The sequence below is a fragment of the Oncorhynchus masou genome, chromosome 13 (assembly GCF_036934945.1).
Source record: "Oncorhynchus masou masou isolate Uvic2021 chromosome 13, UVic_Omas_1.1, whole genome shotgun sequence".
Taxonomy (NCBI): Eukaryota; Metazoa; Chordata; class Actinopteri; order Salmoniformes; family Salmonidae; genus Oncorhynchus; species Oncorhynchus masou.
Genome location: NC_088224.1, coordinates 17,123,259 through 17,145,178, shown reverse-complemented (window position 1 = coordinate 17,145,178; position 21,920 = coordinate 17,123,259). Strand labels below are relative to the sequence as shown.

Sequence of the window (21,920 nt, the reverse complement as noted above, 5' to 3'; positions counted from 1 at the left end):
GATCTCTGAGATCCTGGTTGAAGACAGCAGAGGTGTATTTGGAGGGCAGATTGGTTAGGATGATATCTATGAGGGTGCCCGTGTTCAGATTTGGTGTTGTACCTGGTGGGCTCATTGATAATTTGTGTGAGATTGAGAACATCAAGCTTAGACTGTAGGATGGCCAGAGTGTTAAGCATGTCCAAGTGTAGGTCACCTAACAGCACGAGCTCTGAAGATAGATGGGGGGAAATCAATTTGCATATGGTGTCCAGGGCACAACTGGGGGCAGAAGGTGGTCTATAGCAAGCAGCAACGGTAAGAGACTTGTTTCTGGAGAGGTGGATTTTTAAAATTAGAAGCTCAAATTGTTTGGGTACAGACCTGGATAGTAAGACAGAACTCTGCAAGCTATCTCTGCAGTAGATTCCAACTCTGCCCCCTTTGGCGGTTCTATCATGTCGGAAAATGTTATAGTTAGGGATGGAAATGTCAGGGTTTTGGTTTGTCTTCCTGAGCCAGGATTCAGACAGAGTTTGCTAAAGCAGTGAATAAAACAAACTTAGGGAAGAGGCTTCTAATGTTAACATGCATGAAACCAAGGCTTTTACGGTTACAGAAGTCAACAAATGAGAGTGCCTGGGGAATGGGAGTGGAGCTAGGCACTGCAGGGCCTGGATTAACCTACACATCACCAGAGGAACAGAGGAGGAGTAGGATAAGGGTACGGCTAAAGGCTAAAAGAACTGGTTGTCTAGTACGTTCAGAACAGAGAGTAAAAGGAGACAATTTCTGGGCATTGTAGAATATATTCAAGGCTTAATGTACAGACAAAGGTATGGTAGGATGTGAATACAGTGGGGTAAACCTGTGCATAGAGTGTCGATGAAAGAGATATTATCTCTAGCAATCTAATTTAAACTAGGTGATGTCACCGCATGTGTGTGAGGTGGAACTAAAGTGTTCACTAAGGCGTATTGAGCAGGGCTAGAGGCTCTACAGTGAAATAAGGCAATAATTACTAATCAAAACAGCAATGGACAAGGCATATTGACGTTAGGGAGAAGCATGCATAGCCAAGTGATCATAGGAGTCCAGTGAGTGGCTTCAGGCAGCTAGCGGGCCAGGGCTAGCAAGCTAGCAGAAGGGCCTTTGAGGGACGTCGCAACGGATGAAATCCTGTTGTGGCGCCCTCGTGCTGTGATGTCGGCAGACGGATCAGCAGGGCTCCGTGTGGTAAACCAGGCCAATTGGCAAAAAATAGGTATAGTGGCCAAAGAATTTGTCTGATGGGCCTCTTAAGCTAACAGTCAGATGTGCTCTAGACAGATAGCGGGCCGCGGCTAGCAGGCTAGCAGATGGGCTTAGCAAGAATTGCTCCAGGCTAATTGGTAGGAATCCGTAATCGGGAATCCAGTCAGATTTTCTCTGGTTTGAGTCGCGCTGTGCAAACTGGCGAGAGTTGTCCAGGCTAAAGGTAGCTGATAACTGCTACTGCATAGGTCATCTATTTTATTGTCCAAAGATAAACGTTTGCTACAGAATGGAAGGAAGTGGGTGTTTACTAGATTGCCTACGAATTCTCAGAAGGCAGCCCGTCCTCCGGCCCCTTTTTCTCCGCCTCATCTTCACGCAAATCATGGGGAGCTGGGCCTGTTCCCGAGAAAGCAGTATATCGGCCTCATCGGACTCGTTAATTAAAGGGAAACAAGGATCCTGACAGTCCATGGTGAGTAATCGCAGTCCTGATGTCCAGACGTTTTCGGTCATAAGAGACGGTAGCGGCAACATTATGTAGAAAATAAGTAATTAATTAAATAAGTTATAAACAAAGCAAATATATATATATTTTTTAAACAATCGGTTTGGGGCACGTAAAACGTCTGCCTTCTTCTCCAGTGCCATCTTACATCTGATATAAGACTAGAGTGATCAGCATTACTGAAGAAATTCCTCCTATAATGTTATAGCGGGTGCAGCAAAAAGTAAAATGTCTCGCAAATACATTACAAATAAATAACAATTCAAGTAGGTATATTAGAGTGAGCACCTGTCAGAATACAGAATATAAATAGGTGGTGTGTATAGACGGTATATCATTTGGAAAGAAAATGGTATCATTATATTTATTTCCTTTTTCCGGGAGAAGAGATCAAGAGATTACACAGAGGGGAAACCGAATTTCTAAACGTACAAATGACTGTTTTACTAGGGGGTGAGAGCTATGTGTGCTGTGATACAGGCTATTACTGCACAGTAGTAGGTATTTTAGGATGAGCTATGTGTAGATTACAGTAGATACATACACAGTGAGTAAACAAAAGTATAGAAACAGAAGAGATTATGATCAGAGGTTAAGATCACTTTAATTGGTGAATTGCACACAAGGTCCACACACACGCACGCACACACGCACGCACACACGCACGCACACACACAGGCTGCCACACTAGGTGCCTGGGGAGCTGTTGTTGTGGGGGGTTAAGTGCCTTGCTCAAGGGCACAATGGCATCTCGGATTTGATAACGCTTCCCTAACCGCCGACTCAGAATATGAGGCATTAGTTTCAAGGTGCAGGGCTAGTGATGGCTGTTCAACAGTCTGATGGCCTGGTGATACAAGCTGCTTCTCAGTCTCTCGGTCCCAGCTCTGATGCACCTGTAAGTGTCTTACCACAGGATAAGACTGAGAAATACAGAAACGCAAATGTCATAGAAACGTCCAGTCAGGATTGATAGCTTCTACTGACAGCTGCTGTGTGATACAAAATGATGGTAATTTCTAGCACCACTTTTCTACCAACCTTTCAACAGAGGGAGAGAGCTCTGAAACACCATAGGACTCTGGTCTAAAGCAGTGCACTATATAGAGAATAGGTTGCCATTTGGGACACAGACCATTATTTGGTGGGATGGACGTAACATTTCCTAAACTACAGGGCTACAGAGAGTGAAGCAGTGCAGAGAGAATCACTTTGACTTGGGATCTTTCTCTTTTCAGATTTTTGGGGTAAAAATGAGCTCATTTTCCCTGGAGGAGCAAATTGGTCACTCTTTAGAATGCACTAATGTTCCATTGACCAATAAGAGACAGAGACAGGAGGGTAAGGGGAGACTGTTAGGACAAGCATCACCAAATACATTCCATTCACTCATTATACTGTACATATAGTGGTACTGACAGAATGGTCAATAATATTATACTGTACATATAGGTGGTACTGACAGAATGTTGTCAGTACTTTATACTGTACATAGTGGTATTGACAGAATGTTGACAATACTTTATACTGTACACATAGGTGGTACTGACAGAATGTTGTCAGTACTTTATACTGTACACATAGGTGGTGGTACTGATAGAATGTTGTCAGTACTTTATACTGTATATAGTGGTACTGACAGAATGTTGTCAGTACTTTATACTGTATATATAGGTGGTACTGACAGAATGTTGTCAATACTTTGGGTCTCTTCCAGAAAGCAGGATCAATGAGTTAACTGACCATAATATCCTTAATATTCTTTAACAGAAATAGACTTGAAATTGGCATGGTATAATTGGTCCACCACCACCAACAACTCTTACTTACTAAACCAGGAAATCAAGAGATCCAGTATATTGGGCATTTACAGCCCTTTGGAAAGTCAGAACAACTTCCATTTATTATGCAAACCCCTATGTACTGTAAATATCCAATGTGCATACTGTGTTGTCTTCACAGACTGTGTTCAATGTGAATACAGTACTGCTGGATGGTGTAGTGTGGGTTTGAAATATGTTCCCTGTACGTATTGGAAAGATATCACTGAAGGGAGTATGAAACCATTGTGGGATATTCATTTATTTCTGGTTCGTGTGCTCTGGGAAAAAATAGCCCTCTCGCCCAGTCTTAATATTCAACTAAGATGTTTATTTTTTGTGGTGGACAATGTTTAATATAAAATCTCTCTCCTTCTCTTGTCCCTTCCACTTTCTGTTTATCTTTTTTCGGTCTCTCTCTTTCTCTCCTCTCTCCTTTATCCTTTTCTCTCTCCCCGTTCTCCTTCCCTTTCTGTCTCTCCCTTTCTACTCCCTCCCTCTTTCTCTTCCCCCTTTTCTCCTCCCTCCCGTTTTCTCTCATCCTCCCTCCCTCCCGCTCTCCTCGTCTCTCCCTGTACCTCCACCCCTCCCGCTCTCCTCGTCCTTCCCTGTTTTCTCTCATCCTCCCTCCCTCCCGCTCTCCTCGTCTCTCCCTCTACCTCCACCCCTCCCGCTCTCCTCGTCCTTCCCCACTCCCTCTCCACACCACAGAAAGCCGTCTGGTTCGGAGCCGACTCCCAAGTCTCGCATCAGCCTGCCGGCGCCCAGCCCCGACCACATTGGAGGTTTCAGGTTGGCCGTGGCCACGTTCGCTGGCACCGAGAGCAAATTTGGACTCCACCTCCCAAGATACAACGTTCAAGTAACCCCCCGGTCCAAGAAGGACGCCCCTTGAATTGAACCCCCTCTGCCCACACATAGGGGGCAGAATAGAGCACACGTGCAATCATTACACCCTCTCCCTCCCACCCCCAGCGAGTCGAGCACTTGGAATATTCCACCCGAAAGAGAAGCACATTGTGAGTAGTATGATCTGCCTCTCTAGGCTTTAAAGATAAATATGTGTCTATTTTAGTTGATGAGAATTTTTTAAAGCTATTATGATCTTCAGAAATGTACCTTTCTACATCATGGTCTAGAAACACAAAAACGTTGTTTTAGCTTCTCTTTTAGTCTTAGCTACCCGTAAAGATTACTTTTTGAGTCAGTCTTATTGTGAAGATCAAGTGATATCTACAGTACTGACAATGTGTGTCTAGAGTAGTGTTCCAGTTTGTCTTTTCATACAGTAATATACACAGTAGTGGAGGGGCTGGCCATGACTTGAATTAGACCTGGACTGCTTCCTTTCATTACATCATCACTAAGGCTGGGACTCATTCAAATGTGCATTGTCAACATGTGCATTGCACTTGCTTTTAAAGGTCATTTACACTTGAGCCGACATGTCCCGTATTTCACATGAAGGCCATCTCTTTAAAAGACACTTGACAGTTCAATGTGCTCGTCTACAACGTGCCTTTGATTGAATCTTGGTCTAACCATCACTTTATATGATGGTGCTTTTACTGTCTTCCACCTGAGAGTCTGATAAATACCAAACAGAATGAGCCCTATCCGCAGGATGGGGATAGTAGCACAAGTACGCACATCCAAATGACGGTTCTACTGTACATCCGAATGACGGTTCTACTGTACATCCAAATGACGGTTCTACTGTACATCCGAATGACGGTTCTACTGTACATCCGAATGACGGTTCTACTGTACATATGAATGACGGTTCTACTGTACATATGAATGACGGTTCTACTGTACATATGAATCCGAATGACGGTTCTACTGTACATCCAAATGAACTGTACATCCAAATGACGGTTCTACTGTACATCCGAATGGTTACATCCAAATGACGGTTCTACTATCCAAATGACGGTTCTACTGTACATCCAAATGAATGTACATCCAAATGGTTCTACTGTACATATGAATGTACATCCAAATGTTTCTACTGTACATCCGAATGTACATCCAAATGACGGTTCTACTGTACATATGAATGACGGTTCTAATGTACATATGAATGACGGTTCTACTGTACATATGAATGACGGTTCTACATGTACATATGAATGACGGTTCTACTGTACATATGAATGACGGTTCTACTGTACATATGAATGATGGTTCTACTGTACATATGAATGACGGTTCTACTGTACATATGAGAACGGAACAGAGACACATCCGAATGACGGTTCTACTGTACATATGAGAATGGAACAGAGAGACACATTTACATATTGATACAGTTCACCAAGTCGCTTTTTGGATACTGAGAAGAAACTAATAATCTTGATCTTGAACTTCATTTGCGAGAAAACATAAAAGATTGACCAACCAAAACGCTTGAATGTAATATACTGTTCACTATTACCACCACTTGCACAAGGTATTACTACTACACCTACTATGGTATTGTAGTGACTGTCTGTTATCCTTAGTTGTCTCAGTCAGATCAAACTGGGCTGTGTGTTGTATACATTTCTATTTAAAGAATCATCAGGGTACAACAGAGCAGGGGGAGAGAGTAGAGAGATGTGGGGTATACCAGAAAGCAGGATTATGAAATTATCCAGTTAACTTTGATAAACAACCACATACAGTGGGGGAAAAAAGTATTTAGTCAGTCACCAATTGTGCAAGTTCTCCCACTTAAAAAATATGAGAGAGGCCTGTAATTTTCATCATAGGTACACTTCAACTATGACAGACAAAATGAAGAAAAAAACACATTGTATGATTTTTAATGAATTTATTTGCAAATTATGGTGGAAAATAAGTATTTGGTCACCTACAAACAAGCAAGATTTCTGTCTCTCACAGACCTGTAATTTCTTCTTTAACCTGTTGAAACTCCCCATCCCGGATCCGGGATCGTGACTAAAGCCTCAGGCTCATTAGCATAACGCAACATTAACGATTTCTGAAAATCGCAAATAAAATGAAAATAATGTGTCTGCTCTCAAGCTTAGCCTTTTCTTAACAACACTGTCATCTCAGATTTTCAAAATATGCTTTTGAACCATAGAAATTGACTAATTTGTGTAAGAGTATGCAAAGCTAGCATAGCATTTTGAGTAGCATTTAGCACGCAACATTTTCACAAAAACCAGATAACCAAATAAATAAAATCATTTACCTTTGAAGAGCTTCGGATGTTTTCAATGAGGAGACTCTCAGTTACATACCAAATGCGCAGTTTTTCCTGAAAGTGTCTGTGTGTAGGAGAAATCGTTCCGTTTTCTACATCGCATCTGGCAACCAAAACGAACCGAAAATTCAGTCACCTACAACGTCAAACTTTTTCCGAATTAACTACATAATATCGACCGAAACATGGCAAACGTTGTTTGGAATCAATCCTCAAGGTGTTTTTTCACATATCTCTTCATTGATATATCGTTCGTGGAAGCTTGCTTTCCTCTCTGAATCTCATGGAAAACTACTGGCAGCTGACTTTTGCGCACCAATTTCGGCGCAGGACACCGGGCGGACACCTGGTAAATGTGGTCTCTTATGGTCAATCTTCCAATGATCTGCCTACAAATACGTCACAATGCTGCAGACACCTTGGGGAAACGACAGAAAGGGCAGACTTACTCCTCTCCCATTCACAGCCATATAAGGAGACAATGGAAAACAGAGCCTCAAAAATCCTGCTCATTTCCTGGATGCCGTCTCATCTTGGTTTTGCCTGAAGCTCACGTTCTAGGGCACGCACAGAAAATATCTTGGTAGTTCTGGACACGTCAGAGTGTTTTCTTTCGAAAGCTATCAATTATATGCATAGTTGAGCATCTTTTTGTGACAAAATATCTTGTTTAAAACGGGAACGTTTTTCATCCAAAAATGAAATAGCGCCCCCATAGCATCAAGAGGTTAAGAGGCTCCTCTGTTCCCCACTCGTTACCTGTATTAATGGCACATGTTTGAACTTGTTATCAGTATAAAAGACACCTGTCCACAACCTCAAACAGTCACACTCCAAACTCCACTATGGCCAAGACCAAAGAACTGTCAAAGGACACCAGAAACAAAATTGTAGACCTGCACCAGGCTGGGAAGACTGAATCTGCAATAGGTAAGCAGCTTGGTTTGAAGAAATCAACTGTGGGAGCAAATATTAGGAAATGGAAGACATACAAGACCACTGATAATCTCCCTCAATCTGGGGCTCCACGCAAGATCTCACCCCGTGGGGTCAAAATGATCACAAGAATAGTGAGGAAAAATCCCAGAACCACACGGGGGGACCTAATGAATGACCTGCAGAGAGCTGGGACCAAAGTAACAAAGCCTACCATCAGTAACACACTACGCCGCCAGGGACTCAAATCCTGCAGTGCCAGACGTGTCCCCCTGCTTAAGCCAGTACATGTCCAGGCCAGTCTGAAGTTTGCTTGAGAGCATTTGGATGATCCAGAAGAAGATTGGGAGAATGTCATATAGTCAGATGAAACCAAAATATAACTTTTTGGTAAAAACACAACTCGTCGTGTTTGGAGGACAAAGAATGCTGAGTTGCATCCAAAGAACACCATACCTACTGTGAAGCATGGGTGTGGAAACATCATGCTTTGGGGCTGTTTTTCTGCAAAGGGACCAGGACGACTGATCCGTATAAAGGAAAGAATGAATGGGGCCATGTATCGTGTGATTTTGAGTGAAAGCCTCCTTCCATCAGCAAGGGCATTGAAGATGAAACATGTCTGGCTCTTTCAGCATGACAATGATCCCAAACACACCGCCCGGGCAACGAAGGAGTGGCTTCGTAAGAAGCATTTCAAGGTCCTGGAGTGTCCTAGCCAGTCTCCAGATCTCAACCCCATAGAAAATCATTGGAGGGAGTTGAAAGTCCGTGTTGCCCAGCAACAGCCCCAAAACATCACTGCTCTAGAGGAGATCTGCATGGAGGAATAGGCAAAATACCAGCAACAGTGTGTGAAAACCTTGTGAAGACTTACAGAAAACATTTGACCTCTGTCATTGCCAACAAAGGGTATATAACAAAGTATTGAGATAAACTTTTGTTATTGCCCAAATACTTATTTTCCACCATAATAAATTTTCCACCAAATAAATTCATAAAAAATCCTACAATGTGATTTTCTGGAGTTTTTTTTCTTCTAATTTTATCTGTCATAGACGAAGTGTACCTATGATGAAAATTACAGGCCTCTCATCTTTTTAAATAGGAGAACTTGCACAATTGGTGGCTGACTAAATACTTTTTTGCCCCACTGTATTATTTTCATTTGTATACTGGTTGTTGTTGCCGAGTCAATTATATCTTGTCAATTTGAAGGGCTTTATTCAATCCATATCACAGTTCAGCTTTAAAGCGTGATTGACAAAGGCAATTTTCTTGTGGTCACAGCGACTGCATTCATCGTAAACGCTGAGTATGTCGGCCCTATCACAAATTACCTTTACATTTCTAGTACGCAATCTGTAACTCTTCAGCAATACAGACTGAACAGAGCCCTAAGTCTATATTTCTCAAAATATCTCATTATTTTAAGCAATGTTGGACAGTTAGCTGGCTAACGTATTTATCCAGCTTTCTGGAACAGCCCAATGGTGTCACGAACGACATCCGGATTTAAACTTGTACAGTACAGGAGGGAAGTAGAATATGGTGTGATAATTGTGCCTTACTGTATGCATGGCAGCAATATGTATATGTACTAATGAAATTAAACGTTAGTGAACAAAGTGTGTGCACATGTGTTCTTTGACAAGGTGGTATGTTATGGTGCGACAAGTCAGAGAAAAGCTTGAAGCCTGGCACTGGAGACGAGGACAGAATCACAACAGCCAACTTGTGACAATATAATTACAGTAGCTAAACAACAAGAAGAAGTAAACAAGCCAACAGTTCTTCAGCCATGATTTATTGGCGGGTATCACGATAGACAGCGGCTTACAATATGTCTCTTTTGTTCATTACAGTCAGGTAACCTAGGTGTCTGGCTTGACTGTAAACTCTCCTTCCAGACTCATATCAAACATCTCCAATCCAAAATCAAATCCAGAATCGGCTTTCTATTCCGCAACAAAGCCTCCTTCACTCATGCCGCCAAACTTACCCTAGTAAAACTGACTATCCTACCGATCCTCGACTTCGACGACGTCATCTACAAAATAGCTTCCAACACTCTACTCAGCAAACTGGATGCAGTTTATCACAGTGCCATCAGTTTTGTCACTAAAGCACCTTATACCACCCACCACTGCGACTTGTATGCTCTAGTCGGCTGGCCCTCGCTCCATATTCGTCGCCAGACCCACTGGTTCCAGGTCGTCTACAAGGCCATGCTAGGTAAAGCTCCGCCTTATCTCAGTTCCCTGGTCACGATGGCAACACCCACCCGTAGCACGCGCTCCAGCAGGTGTATCTCACTGATCATCCCTAAAGCCAACACCTCATTTGGCTGCCTTTCGTTCCAGTTTTCTGCTGCCTGTGACTGGAACGAATTGCAAAAATCGCTGAAGTTGAAGACTTTTATCTCCCTCACCAACTTCAAACATCTGCTATCTGAGCAGCTAACCGATCGCTGCAGCTGTACATAGTCTTATCGGTAAATAGCCCACCCAATTATACCTACCTCATCTCCATACTGTTTTTATTTATTTACTTTTCTGCTCTTTTACACATCAATATCTCTACCTGTACATGACCATCTGATCATTTATCACTCCAGTGTTAATCTGCAAAATTGTAATTATTCGCCTACCTCCTCATGCCTTTTGCACACAATGTATATAGACCCTTTTTTTCTACTGTGTTATTGACTTGTTTATTGTTTACTCAATGTGTAACTCTGTGTTGTCTGTTCACACTGCCATGCTTTATCTTGGCCAGGTCGCAGTTGCAAATGAGAACTTGTTCTCAACTAGCCTACCTGGTTAAATAAAGGTGAAATAAAAAAAAATAAAAAAATAAAATACAGTTCACGTAGCACTTATACGAAATAACGTGCTAAACCGGAATTTGTTGCTTAGGCCTGTAGACATTGAACAGTGCAATACCCCTTCACATACGTACAGTTGAAGTCAGAAGTTTACATACACTTAGGTTGGAGTCATTGAAACTCGTTTTTCAACCACTACACAATTGTCTTGTTAACAAACTATAGTTTTGGCAAGTCGGTTAGGACATCTACTTTGTGCATGACACAAGCATTTTTGCCAACAATTGTTTACAGACAGATTATTTCACTTATAATTCACTGTATCACAATTCCAGTGGGTCAGAAGTTTACATACACTAAGTTGACTGGCCTTTAAACAGCTTGGACATTTCCAGAAAATGACTTCATGGCTTTAGAAGCTTCTGATAGGCTAATTGACATCATTTGAATCAATTGGAGGTGTACCTGTGGATGTATTTCAAGGCGTACCTGCAAACTCAGTGCCTCTTTGCTTGACATTATGGGAAAACCAAAAGAAATCAGCCAAGACCTCAGAAAAAATGTTTGCACCTCCACAAGTCTGGTTCATCCTTGGGAGCAATTTCCAAACATCTGAAGGTAACACGTTCATCTGTACAAACAATAGTACGCAAGTATAAACACCATGGGACCACGCAGTCGTCATACCGCTCAGGAAGGAGACGCATTCTGCCTCCTAGAGATGAACGTACTTTGGTTTGAAAAGTGTAAATCAATCCCAGAACAACAGCAAAGGACCTTGTGAAGATGCTGGAGGAAACAGGTACAAAAGTATCTCTATCCACAGTAAAACAGTTGAAAGTCATGCGTCCTCCGATACACAACCCAACCAAGCCGCACTGCTTCTTAACACATCGTGCATCCAACACGGAAGCCGGAGGAAACACCGTGCACCCGGCAACCTTGGTTAGCGCGCACTGATTGTTTTGTGTTCAACTGCTGTAGCTACGTGGTTTGGCAAGATGAAGTCAAGTTGGCTAAAGCAGAAACCCGCTGGCACCCATGAAATAGTTTTAAGGGAATTACAATCAATTATAAGTTAAAAGGAAAGCCAATTAAGGTATTTACTGAGCACTTAACGAGGTCACGCTACATGAACACAAAACAAAACAGTGACAAGAAACTATCCACATATTCATTCCATATATTTCTGTACATCTCAGTGTGTATGTCATCTCACACACCAGGGATATTTTATCCCCTGAAAATGCAATTCAGGATATTAAAGTATATCATTATATGCTAGAATATCTATTTCATCTTTATTTATCCAGGTGTCTTCGAGAACAAATTTGTTTTTACATAAACGACCTGGTGATGTAATATTACTAGAATATACTGTACAGGTAATGATATCATTGATTTAGAAAATGATATAATTGAGCCATAAACGGCCTACTATGACAGAGGGAAGATCTTTATGTCCTCTCTCCTCGTCTCCTTCTCAAAACCCATTGGAGGAGAAGGTCAGAGGGGAGGGACCTCTGGCCTTCTCATCCAATGGGTTTTGAGAAGGAGATGAGGAGAAAGGACGTGAGGACTATTCAATTGAGATCTTCAATGTGTCTCAAATTGCACCCTATTCCCTACACACTGGACGAAAGCCCCATAGGCCATTTTAGTGTTAGGGCTGATTGAAAAGAGTCTTTTAGATCTGAGTCTCTTTTGGTGGGATGGAGTTTTGACCTGCCTGGCAACATCACCAGGTGGTGTAAGTTAATAAACCAATAACAAAGAGTTTCAAACCTCTCTGCCAATAACATTTAGTTTCCAGGTTACATATCCCTCCCATTATGCTCGTCCAATTAGGCCCTAACTCGGACCACTCCCAGACAGTCCTAGTAAAATTCTTGCTTGAGCTCTTAGCGAAGAAGATATTTTTGACCATTTTAATAAAATAAAAAAACCAGTATGGTACTTAATTGTTTCCCAGAATTTGATATTGAGATAAAAATGGCTGCATTGGACCTTTAAGACTTAAGACTCTACAGACTGTTCTTGTTACTCAGTAAAATGGCATCCTATTCCATACACAATGCACCCTATGGGCCCAGGTCAAAAGTAGTGCACTATGTAGGGTGCCATTTGTTCATATCATACCTCTCCTGCATGATAGATCCACAGACGGCCCTCCGAGTCACCCACGGCTACCTCCTTGCCCCCCGACCCCCAACATACCCTGTTCAGGGCGCAGGCTCCCTCGATAGTCACACTGGCTGTGGGGACCTTGGGCACACAGGGTTACAACAGTCAATGAATCAATTCATACATCCACCCATCCATACAGTTTCACCCGCATAGTATATTAATTAGTGTTTTACAAACATGCTCCTTCCTAAGAACTGCCGAAGAGCAAGCGAAGGTGACAGTGGCAATAAACTCAACACTACTATTTCAGGTTTCACTCATAGCGGTAATACCATAACAACATTAGCACCAGCAGATTGTTTAGTGCATTCCAGGACAGACTGATGTCTTCATACAGTAGACTATGGCTACTTCAGCTCCATGTGAAATAACAATATGAACCTTTTAATGAGCCATATAAATCTTCTTAGAGCCCTCCACTACACTCAGGACAGCCTGGAGGCTATAGGCTGCTCAGGAGGAATGAACACAGATGATCCAAGATTCGTCTCAAATTGCACCCTATTCCCTACATAGTGCACTACTTTTGACCAGGACCCATATGACTCTTGTCGAAAGAAGTGCAATGTAGGTATAGGGTGCCATTTGGGACGAAGACCCAGAGTAATAGCCTGATCCCAGATCAGTATGTGCATTAGCTATCACAGTCCAGCCAGAGGGGTTGTCTAATGCACAATCAAGATCTGGGACCAGTCTATATATGATTATGTCTGCTATCAGGGCCTGCTGAAGAACTATTGCACTTGACAGATAGGACTAGTTTATGACACATGTCATCGTTGGAGACAGAAGCCTCGGCATCACGTTGGCTAATACAACAGCTTCCCCGCTCAAGAACAGGGCTAACAGAGCAGGGCTAACAGAGCAGGGCTAACCACAGACTGGCTGCTATTAGACTGACTGACTAGCGGCTGTGTGTTTGTGAAGGGGAAATTAGAACCAGGCCCTCCACCGCTAGGCTAATGCTGTTATGATGACTGTTGCAACATTGTGGGCTCCTCGCATTCTATCTATCTAGCAGTGGTTGTGTGTGTGTTTGAGAGAGACACACAGAGAGAGAAAAATAAAAAAATAAAAACCCTCCAACCCAAAAAGGCCTGTGGTGTTGATGGTATCCTCAATGAAATGATCAAATATACAGACAACAAATTCCAATTGGCTATACTAAAACTCTTTAACATCATCCTTAGCTTTGGCATCTTCCCCAATATTTGGAACCAAGGACTGATCACCCCAATCCACAAAAATGGAGACAAATTTGACCCCAATAACTACCGTGGAATATGCGTCATCATAAAATCCATGTACACAAACAACAAGTGTGCGGTTAAAATTGGCAAAAAACACACAAATTTCTTCACACAGGGTCGTGGGGTTAGACAGGGATGCAGCTTAAGCCCCACCCTCTTCAACATATATATCAACGAACTGGCGCGGGCACTAGAAAAGTCTGCAGCACCCGGCCTCACCCTACTAGAATCTGAAGTCAAATGTCTGCTGTTTGCTGATGATCTGGTGCTTCTGTCACCAACCAAGGAGGGCCTACAGCAGCACCTAGATCTTATGCACAGATTCTGTCAGACCTGGGCCCTGACAGTAAATCTCAGTAAGACCAAAATAATGGTGTTCCAAAAAGGTCCAGTCACCAGGACCACAAATACAAATTCCATCTAGACACTGTTGCCCTAGAGCACACAAAAAACTATACATACCTTGGCCTAAACATCAGCGCCACAGGTAACTTCCACAAAGCTGTGAACGATCTGAGAGACAAGGCAAGAAGGGCATTCTATGCCATCAAAAGGAACATAAATTTCAACATACCAATTAGGATTTGGCTAAAAATACTTGAATCAGTCATAGAGCCCATGGCCCTTTATGGTTGTGAGGTCTGGGGTCCGCTCACCAACCAAGACTTCACAAAATGGGACAAACACCAAATTGAGACTCTGCACGCAGAATTCTGCAAAAATATCCTCAGTGTACAACGTAGAACACCAAATAATGCATGCAGAGCAGAATGAGGCCGATACCCACTAATTATCAAAATCCAGAAAAGAGCTGTTAAATTCTGTAACCACCTAAAAGGAAGCGATTCCCAAACCTTCCATGTTAACACATGTTTCCCATGCCAATAAAGCCCCTTGAATTGAATTGAATTGAATTGAATTGAATTGAGAGAGAGAGAGAGAGAGAGAGAGAGAGAGAGAGGGTGTGTGTGTATTTGTCTGTGTCTGTGTGGGTATGTACAGTGCCTTGCGAAAGTATTCAGTCTCTCTAATATTTCAATCTCTCGATCTGCAAAACTGATAGAGACATACCCCAAGCGACTTACAGCTGTAATCGCAGCAAAAGGTGGCGCTACAAAGTATTAACTTAAGGGGGCTGAATAATTTTGCACGCCCAATTTTTCAGTTTTTGATTTGTTAAAAAAGTTTGAAATTTCCAATAAATGTCATTCCACTTCATGATTGTGTCCCACTTGTTGTTGATTCTTCACAAAAAAATACAGTTTTATATCTTTATGTTTGAAGCCTGAAATGTGGCAAAAGGTCACAAAGTTCAAGGGGGCCGAATACTTTCGCAAGGCACTGTATGTGTGTGTCGCCAAATGTTTTTCATAAAGCACATTGTTGGAGCAGTCAGTCCATCCTCTTCCTCCAGACTACACTGTTGCTGAAGGGCTGGAACGTGAGATAGACTGAAGGAAGGAGTGGCTGAGTGGCACCCTATTTACTATATAGGGCACTACATTTGACCAGGGCCCACTGTACGCTCAATCCCTTTCCTTCTCCAGTCCCCTGTCCCTGTTAGAGACTGGGATTAAGGGTGTGTGTCTGTCCATCAGACCTGGGTTCAAATAGCTTTGGATATCTTTAGCTAGTTGTGCTTGAGTGATACAATGGAACCAATGGTATAGTCCCAAAAGGGCAAACCCCAAGGCCCAAATGTCACAGCTACTATCACAGAGCTGGATCGGGGGTTCAACATGGGAGTGAGGAATGGTGGAGAAAGGGAGAGGTGAAGACAGAAACACACAGAAAAAGAGAGAGAATATCAATCATGGACCAGATATATAATTAGAGAGGAGGGTCTGTGGACATGGTATCCGTGGAAATGCCAAAAAGAGAGGGAGCGGTCACCCCTTTCATCTCACTTTTGACCTGAGCCATGAAAGGGTGACCTCTGTGCCCCCCAGCGCCCCTACTCGCCCCTCAGTAACTCAACGTAGACAGAGGGCAGTAGCCTCTGGGGAAGAGGGGCAGTGTTTTAGTTACTCCACCTTCGGAAGGTTTAGTTTGTTGTGACAGGACAGTACTGGAGGGAGCCCTCCTACCTGGGAGAGGCTAAGGCTGGGATTCAATCTGATGCATGTTATAGAGCAGTGACCTCATTTCATTTACGCTTGACATGACATGTGCAGCGGTTACTGTGAATGTGATCTACGCAAACGTTGTGGAAAATGCCTTTAAAAGGTGCATTGTTCGGCTGTCTAGTGTGCTGTTCAATAAAGCGCCTTGAATTAAATCCTGGCCTAAGGGGAATTTTGTGACCAGCATCCCATTGACAGACCAACTAGCCAAAATCTAAAACCTAACCTTACCATAACCCTAACGTTAACCCCCTAACCTAACCTAATTTAAACCAATTCGGAAATTCAGCATTGGTTTTCTGATCAGACCCTCCTACCTATGGGTGAGGTACCTAGATGTCAATCACTGCTACATGGTGATTGTAGACTTGCCAATGAAGGCGAGACAAAGAACACGGACTGGGCTAGAAAGGCAACATACTGGCACCATGAGGTTACTGATGGTGTAACCCCAACAATACATGCCAGAAATAACTCTTAAATATCTCTTCAGTTGTGATCAACCACTATAGTTGCAACCCAAATGGCACCCTACACTCTATGTAGTGCATAGGGTGCCATTTGGGACGTGTACGTGATGACATGATGGATAGAAGCCAACAAGGGTCAAGTGAGATGATCAAATTGCTGCTCAGACCTAAAAGGTGTATTTTTATCTTGGGACCGAAGAAGACGAAGAAGAGTGGTCTGTGGACAGCTGTGAGCTGGTGGGACAGAGTTGGACTGGAGCCTTATGGGGTGGTTGGAGGAGCGTTAGAGGAGGGTTGTGAGAGCATTTGAGTACTGGTGTCACTGCTTTTGAGTGGGGAGGAGAGGGGAGCGTTAGGGGATGGTTGTGGGAACGTTGAGGGGGCGTTTGGTGGAGTGGATGGTTGTGGGAGCCTTTGAGCATTGCTGTCACAAGGTTTCAGTGGGTAGGAGAAGGGAGCGTTATGATGATGGTTGTGGAAGTGTTGATGGTGCGTTTGGTGGGAGTGGGTGAGGAGATGTCACCGGGCTGATTTAGGGAGAGCTTGTGGGGAAGGGAACGCCCACACAAAGAGGTGGCTGCTGGGAATGCTGGTGTTGGGCTGTGTGGTTTGGCTCCAGTCCAACATGAGAGGCCCTGGGGACACGCTTTGACACACACGAAAAGACGGATACAAACACACAAACAAGCACACACACACACACACACACACACACACGCGCGCGCACACACACACACACACACACACACACACACACACACACACACACGCGCGCAATACTGTGACAAAGAATGAGACATGTCTTTCTCTCTCCATATCACACACACACATTCAGAAACCTCTGTGTCATTATTGAGGTTCCACAGATCCAGCCGACCAATCCCGTCCACAGCGGCAAACAGAGCCAGGTGCACAGTGGACCACATGACATCATAGACGTAGTCAGCGTTGTCCTCAAAGGAGTAGAAGGGTTTATTGTGCTGAAACACACAGAGAGAGATGGGAGCATGAGTCAGACAGGGAAGTAGAGAGTGAGATGATTTAGTCACATGCACAGGGTCCCAGATGTAGTTGCAGTGAAATACTTAAGGTGTGAACGAAACAAATTTTAAAAAGCTGCAGAGAGAGAGAGAGTGGGAGCACGCGAGAGAGAGAGAGCGAGAGGGGCAGGGAGAGAGAGAGAGATGCAGTGTGTGAGAGAGATGCAGTGAGAGAGGCAGAGAGAGAGAGGGGGGATGCAGTGAGAGCGAGATGCAGTGATAGAGAGAGGGAGATAGAAAGAGAGGGGCAGCGAGAGAGAGGGGGGTGCAGTGAGAGAGAGGTGGGGGTGCAGTACCAAATGGGACAAACATCCAATTCAAGCAGAATTGGGCCAATAGCCCCCCTTATTAGAATAGAACAAACAAGCAACCCTGAAACATATCATCACACAGCCCTACAATTCAAGAGATGAAACAAGAGAGGAGTCCCCTCAGTCGGTTCTGATGCTCAGATCACTAACCCAAACCAACTCCATAGAGCCTCAGGAGAGCACTCAGAAAATATGACCAAATTACCACAAAGAAACATTTTTGGCAGTTTTGGCAGCCTGTCGCTCCCTATGTGTCTTCCTGCCACAACCTGAGGGACGACCAGTGCAAAGTAATGTCAATCATATTTCCCCATTTAATTTTGGTTTTCATACCATGTCATGTGTCTTCTCAGTCAGGTTGAGACTGGTCTACAACTACTGCTTTAATGTATTATTATTCTCATTAATATTGTTGTTGTAAATGTTAATACCATTTCCACTACTACTCCTACTATATTATTGATGCCTTATTGCTGTTGGTCCCACCATTGTTGTTAAATGTGTACATTGTAATGTAAGTAATATAACGTGCCATGTCAATAAAGTATAATGAATTAAGAGAGAGAGAGAGAGAGAGAGAGAGAGAAGAGAGAGAGATAAGAGAGAGAGAGAGAGAGAGAGAGAGAGAGAAGAGAGAGAGAGAAGAGAGAGATAAGAGAGAGAGAGAGAGAGATGAGAGAGAGAAGAGAGAGAGAGAAGAGAGAGAGATAAGAGAGAGAGAGAGAGAGAGAAGATAGAGAGATAAGAGAGAGAGAGAGAAGGAGTGCGTGAGAGAGAAAGAGAGGGAGGATGCAGTGTGAGAGAGGGGGAGAGAGAGGGAGATGGAGTGTGAGAGAGAAAGAGAGGGAGGATGCAGTGTGAGAGAGAGAGAGGGAGAGAGACACCAAATAATGCATGCAGAGCAGAATGAGGCCGATACCCACTAATTATCAAAATCCAGAAAAGAGCTACCTAAAAGGAAGCGATTCCCAAACCTTCCACAACAAAGCCATCACCGACAGAGAGATGAACCTGGAGAAGAGTCCCCTAAGCAAGCTGGTCCTGGGGCTCTGTTCACAAACACACCCTACAGAGCCCCATGACAGCAGCACAATTAGACCCAACCAAATCATGAGAAAACAAAAAGATAATTACTTGACACATTGGAAAGAATTAACAAAAAAACAGAGCAAACTAGAATGCTATTTGGCCCTACACAGAGAGTACACAGTGGCAGAATACCTGACCACTGTGACTGACTCAAAATTAAGGAAAGCTTTGACTATGTACAGACTCAGCGAGCATAGCCTTGCTATTGAGAAAGGCCGCAGTAGGCAGACATGGCTCTCAAGAGAAGACAGGCTATGTGCTCACTGCCCACAAAATGAGGTGGAAACTGAGCTGCACTTCCTAACCTCCTGCCCAATGTATGACCATATTAGAGAGACATATTTCCCTCAGATTACACAGATCCACAAGGAATTCGAAAACAAATCCAATTTTGAAAAACTCCCATATCTACTGGGTGAAATTCCATAGTGTGCCATCAGAGCAGCAAGACTTGTGACCTGTTGCCACGAGAAAAGGGCAACCAGTGAAGAACACGCACCATTGTAAATACAACCCATATCTATGCTTATTTATTTTATCTTGTGTCCTTTACCATTTGTACATTGCAAAAACACTGTATATATATATATAATATGACATTTGTAATGTCTTTATTGTTTTGAAACTTCTGTATGTGTGATATCTACTGTTAATTTCTATTGTTTATTTCACTTTATATATTATCTACCTTACTTGCTTTGGCAATGTTAACACATGTTACCCATGCCAATAAAACCCCTTGAATTGAATTGAATTGAATTGAGAGAGGGAGAGAGAGAGAGCAGACTCAGGTTGAGACTGGTCTACTACTACTGCTTTAATGTATTATTATTCTCATTAATATTGTTGTTGTAAATGTTAATACCATTTCCACTACTACTCCTACTATATTATTGATGTGAGAGAGAGAGAGAAGAGAGAGAGTTAAGAGAGAGAAGAGAGAGAGAGAGAGAGAGAGAGAGAGAAGAGAGAGGGAGAGAGAGAGATGGAGTGTGTGAGTGAGAGAGAGAGGGAGGATGCAGTGTGAGAGAGAGAGAGAGAGAGAAGACTGAGAGAGAGAGAGAGAGAGATGGAGTGTGTGAGAGAGAAAGAGAGGGAGGATGCAGTGTGAAAGAGAGAGAGAGAGAGATGGGGGAGAGAGAGATGAGAGAGAGAGAGATAGAGAGATGAGAGAGATAAGAGAGAGAGAGATGGAGTGTGTGAGAGAGAGATAAGAGAGGGAGGATGCAGTGTGAGAGAGAGAGAGAGAGGGAGCGAGAGAGAGAGAGAGCAGACTCAGGTTGAGACTGGTCTACTACTACTGCTTTAATGTATTATTATTCTCATTAATATTGTTGTTGTAAATGTTAATACCATTTCCACTACTACTCCTACTATATTATTGATGTGAGAGAGAGAGAGAGAGATGAGAGAGAAGAGAGAGAGTTAAGAGAGAGAAGAGAGAGAGAGAGAGAGAGAGAGAGAGAGATGGAGTGTGTGAGAGAGAGAGGGAGGATGCAGTGTGAGAGAGAGAGAGAGAGAGAGGGGGAGAGAGAGATGAGAGAGAGAGAGACAGAGAGATGAGAGAGAGAGAGATGAGAGAGATAAGAGAGAGAGAGATGAGAGAAGAGAGAGAGATGGAGTGTGTGAGAGAGAGATAAGAGAGGGAGGATGCAGTGTGAGAGAGAGAGAGAGAGGGGGAGAGAGAGGGAGCGAGAGAGAGAGAGAGCAGACTGAGTGGCGCTACTGCAGCCTTGGGGTTTGTCTGGGAAAGGCCTAATTAAAAAGCTTTGCACATTCACAGTGTCATAAAAAACAGAAGACATGAAAGTCTCCGTCTCCAAAGGTGTACTGTAACCTTAGTGGAACATCTGTCTGAAGGGAAGAATCAAAGAACAGACAGAGTGAAAGAGTGTGAAGAGAGAGAGAGAGAGCAAGAGAGACAGAAAGGGAGAGAGAAAATCCCCCATCTTCCCCTCCTCCCACGTCTGTCAGAGAGAATTCCAGAGGTTTGCTAAATGCATTCTGGACAGGTAGGGGAGTGGGAGTCAGGTAGACTAGGTTATGACATAAAGACAGAAAGCCTGGGAGGAATGTACTCTGTCTATCCTCTCTCCTCTCCCTCCCTCTCCCTTCACCACTCCTCCCTCCTCTATTCCCTGCACTTCCCTCCTCTCCCCTCTCTCCGCTCTCCCAGCTCAGCCAGGCGACAGCAATTATGAGAGCCTGTGAGAACCACAGGGAGGGGCAGGAATGCGCACACACCTGAGGAGACACACACACACATACACACACCTGACCAGAGAAAAACACACACCTGACCAGAGACGCACACACACCTGACCAGAGACACACACACACCTAACCAGAGACACACACACACCTGACCAGAGACACACACGCACAGCTGACCAGACACACACACACCTGACCAGAGACACACACACAAACACACACACACCTGACCAGAGACACACACCTAACCAGAGAGACACACACGCACCTAACCAGAGACACACACACACCTGACCAGTGAAACACACACCTGACCAGTGAAACACACAACTAACCAGTGACACACACACCTAACCAGACACACACACACAAACACACACACCTGACCAGAGACACACACACCTGACCAGAGAAACACACACACACACACACCTGACCAGAGAAAAACACACAAAGACACACACACTTGACCAGAGGCACACACACACCTGAACAGAGAGACACACACACCTGACCAGAGACACACACACACACACACCTGACCAGAGAAAAACACACACCTGACCAGAGACACACACATACCTGACCAGAGACACACACACACACCTAACCAGAGACACACACACACCTGACCAGAGGCACACACACACACCTGACCAGAGACACACACGCACAGCTGACCAGAGACACACACACAC

General features: G+C 43.6%; 1 protein-coding gene and 1 pseudogene across 1 annotated transcript in view; one reads left to right on the top strand and one right to left on the bottom strand.

Moving 5' to 3' along the window:
* The window catches only part of LOC135551361 (electrogenic aspartate/glutamate antiporter SLC25A13, mitochondrial), a 91,190-nt gene extending 85,841 nt beyond the window's left edge, over positions 1-5,349 (top strand). Inside the window, 2 exon segments of the mRNA XM_064982580.1 lie at positions 4,273-4,417; positions 4,420-5,349. Coding sequence (XP_064838652.1) covers positions 4,273-4,417; positions 4,420-4,461 — 187 coding nt within the window. The 3' untranslated portion in view covers positions 4,462-5,349.
* A 7,322-nt stretch (positions 5,350-12,671) lies between these two features.
* LOC135553276 (cytoplasmic dynein 1 intermediate chain 1-like) overlaps positions 12,672-21,920 on the bottom strand; it is a 134,006-nt pseudogene continuing 124,757 nt past the window's right edge.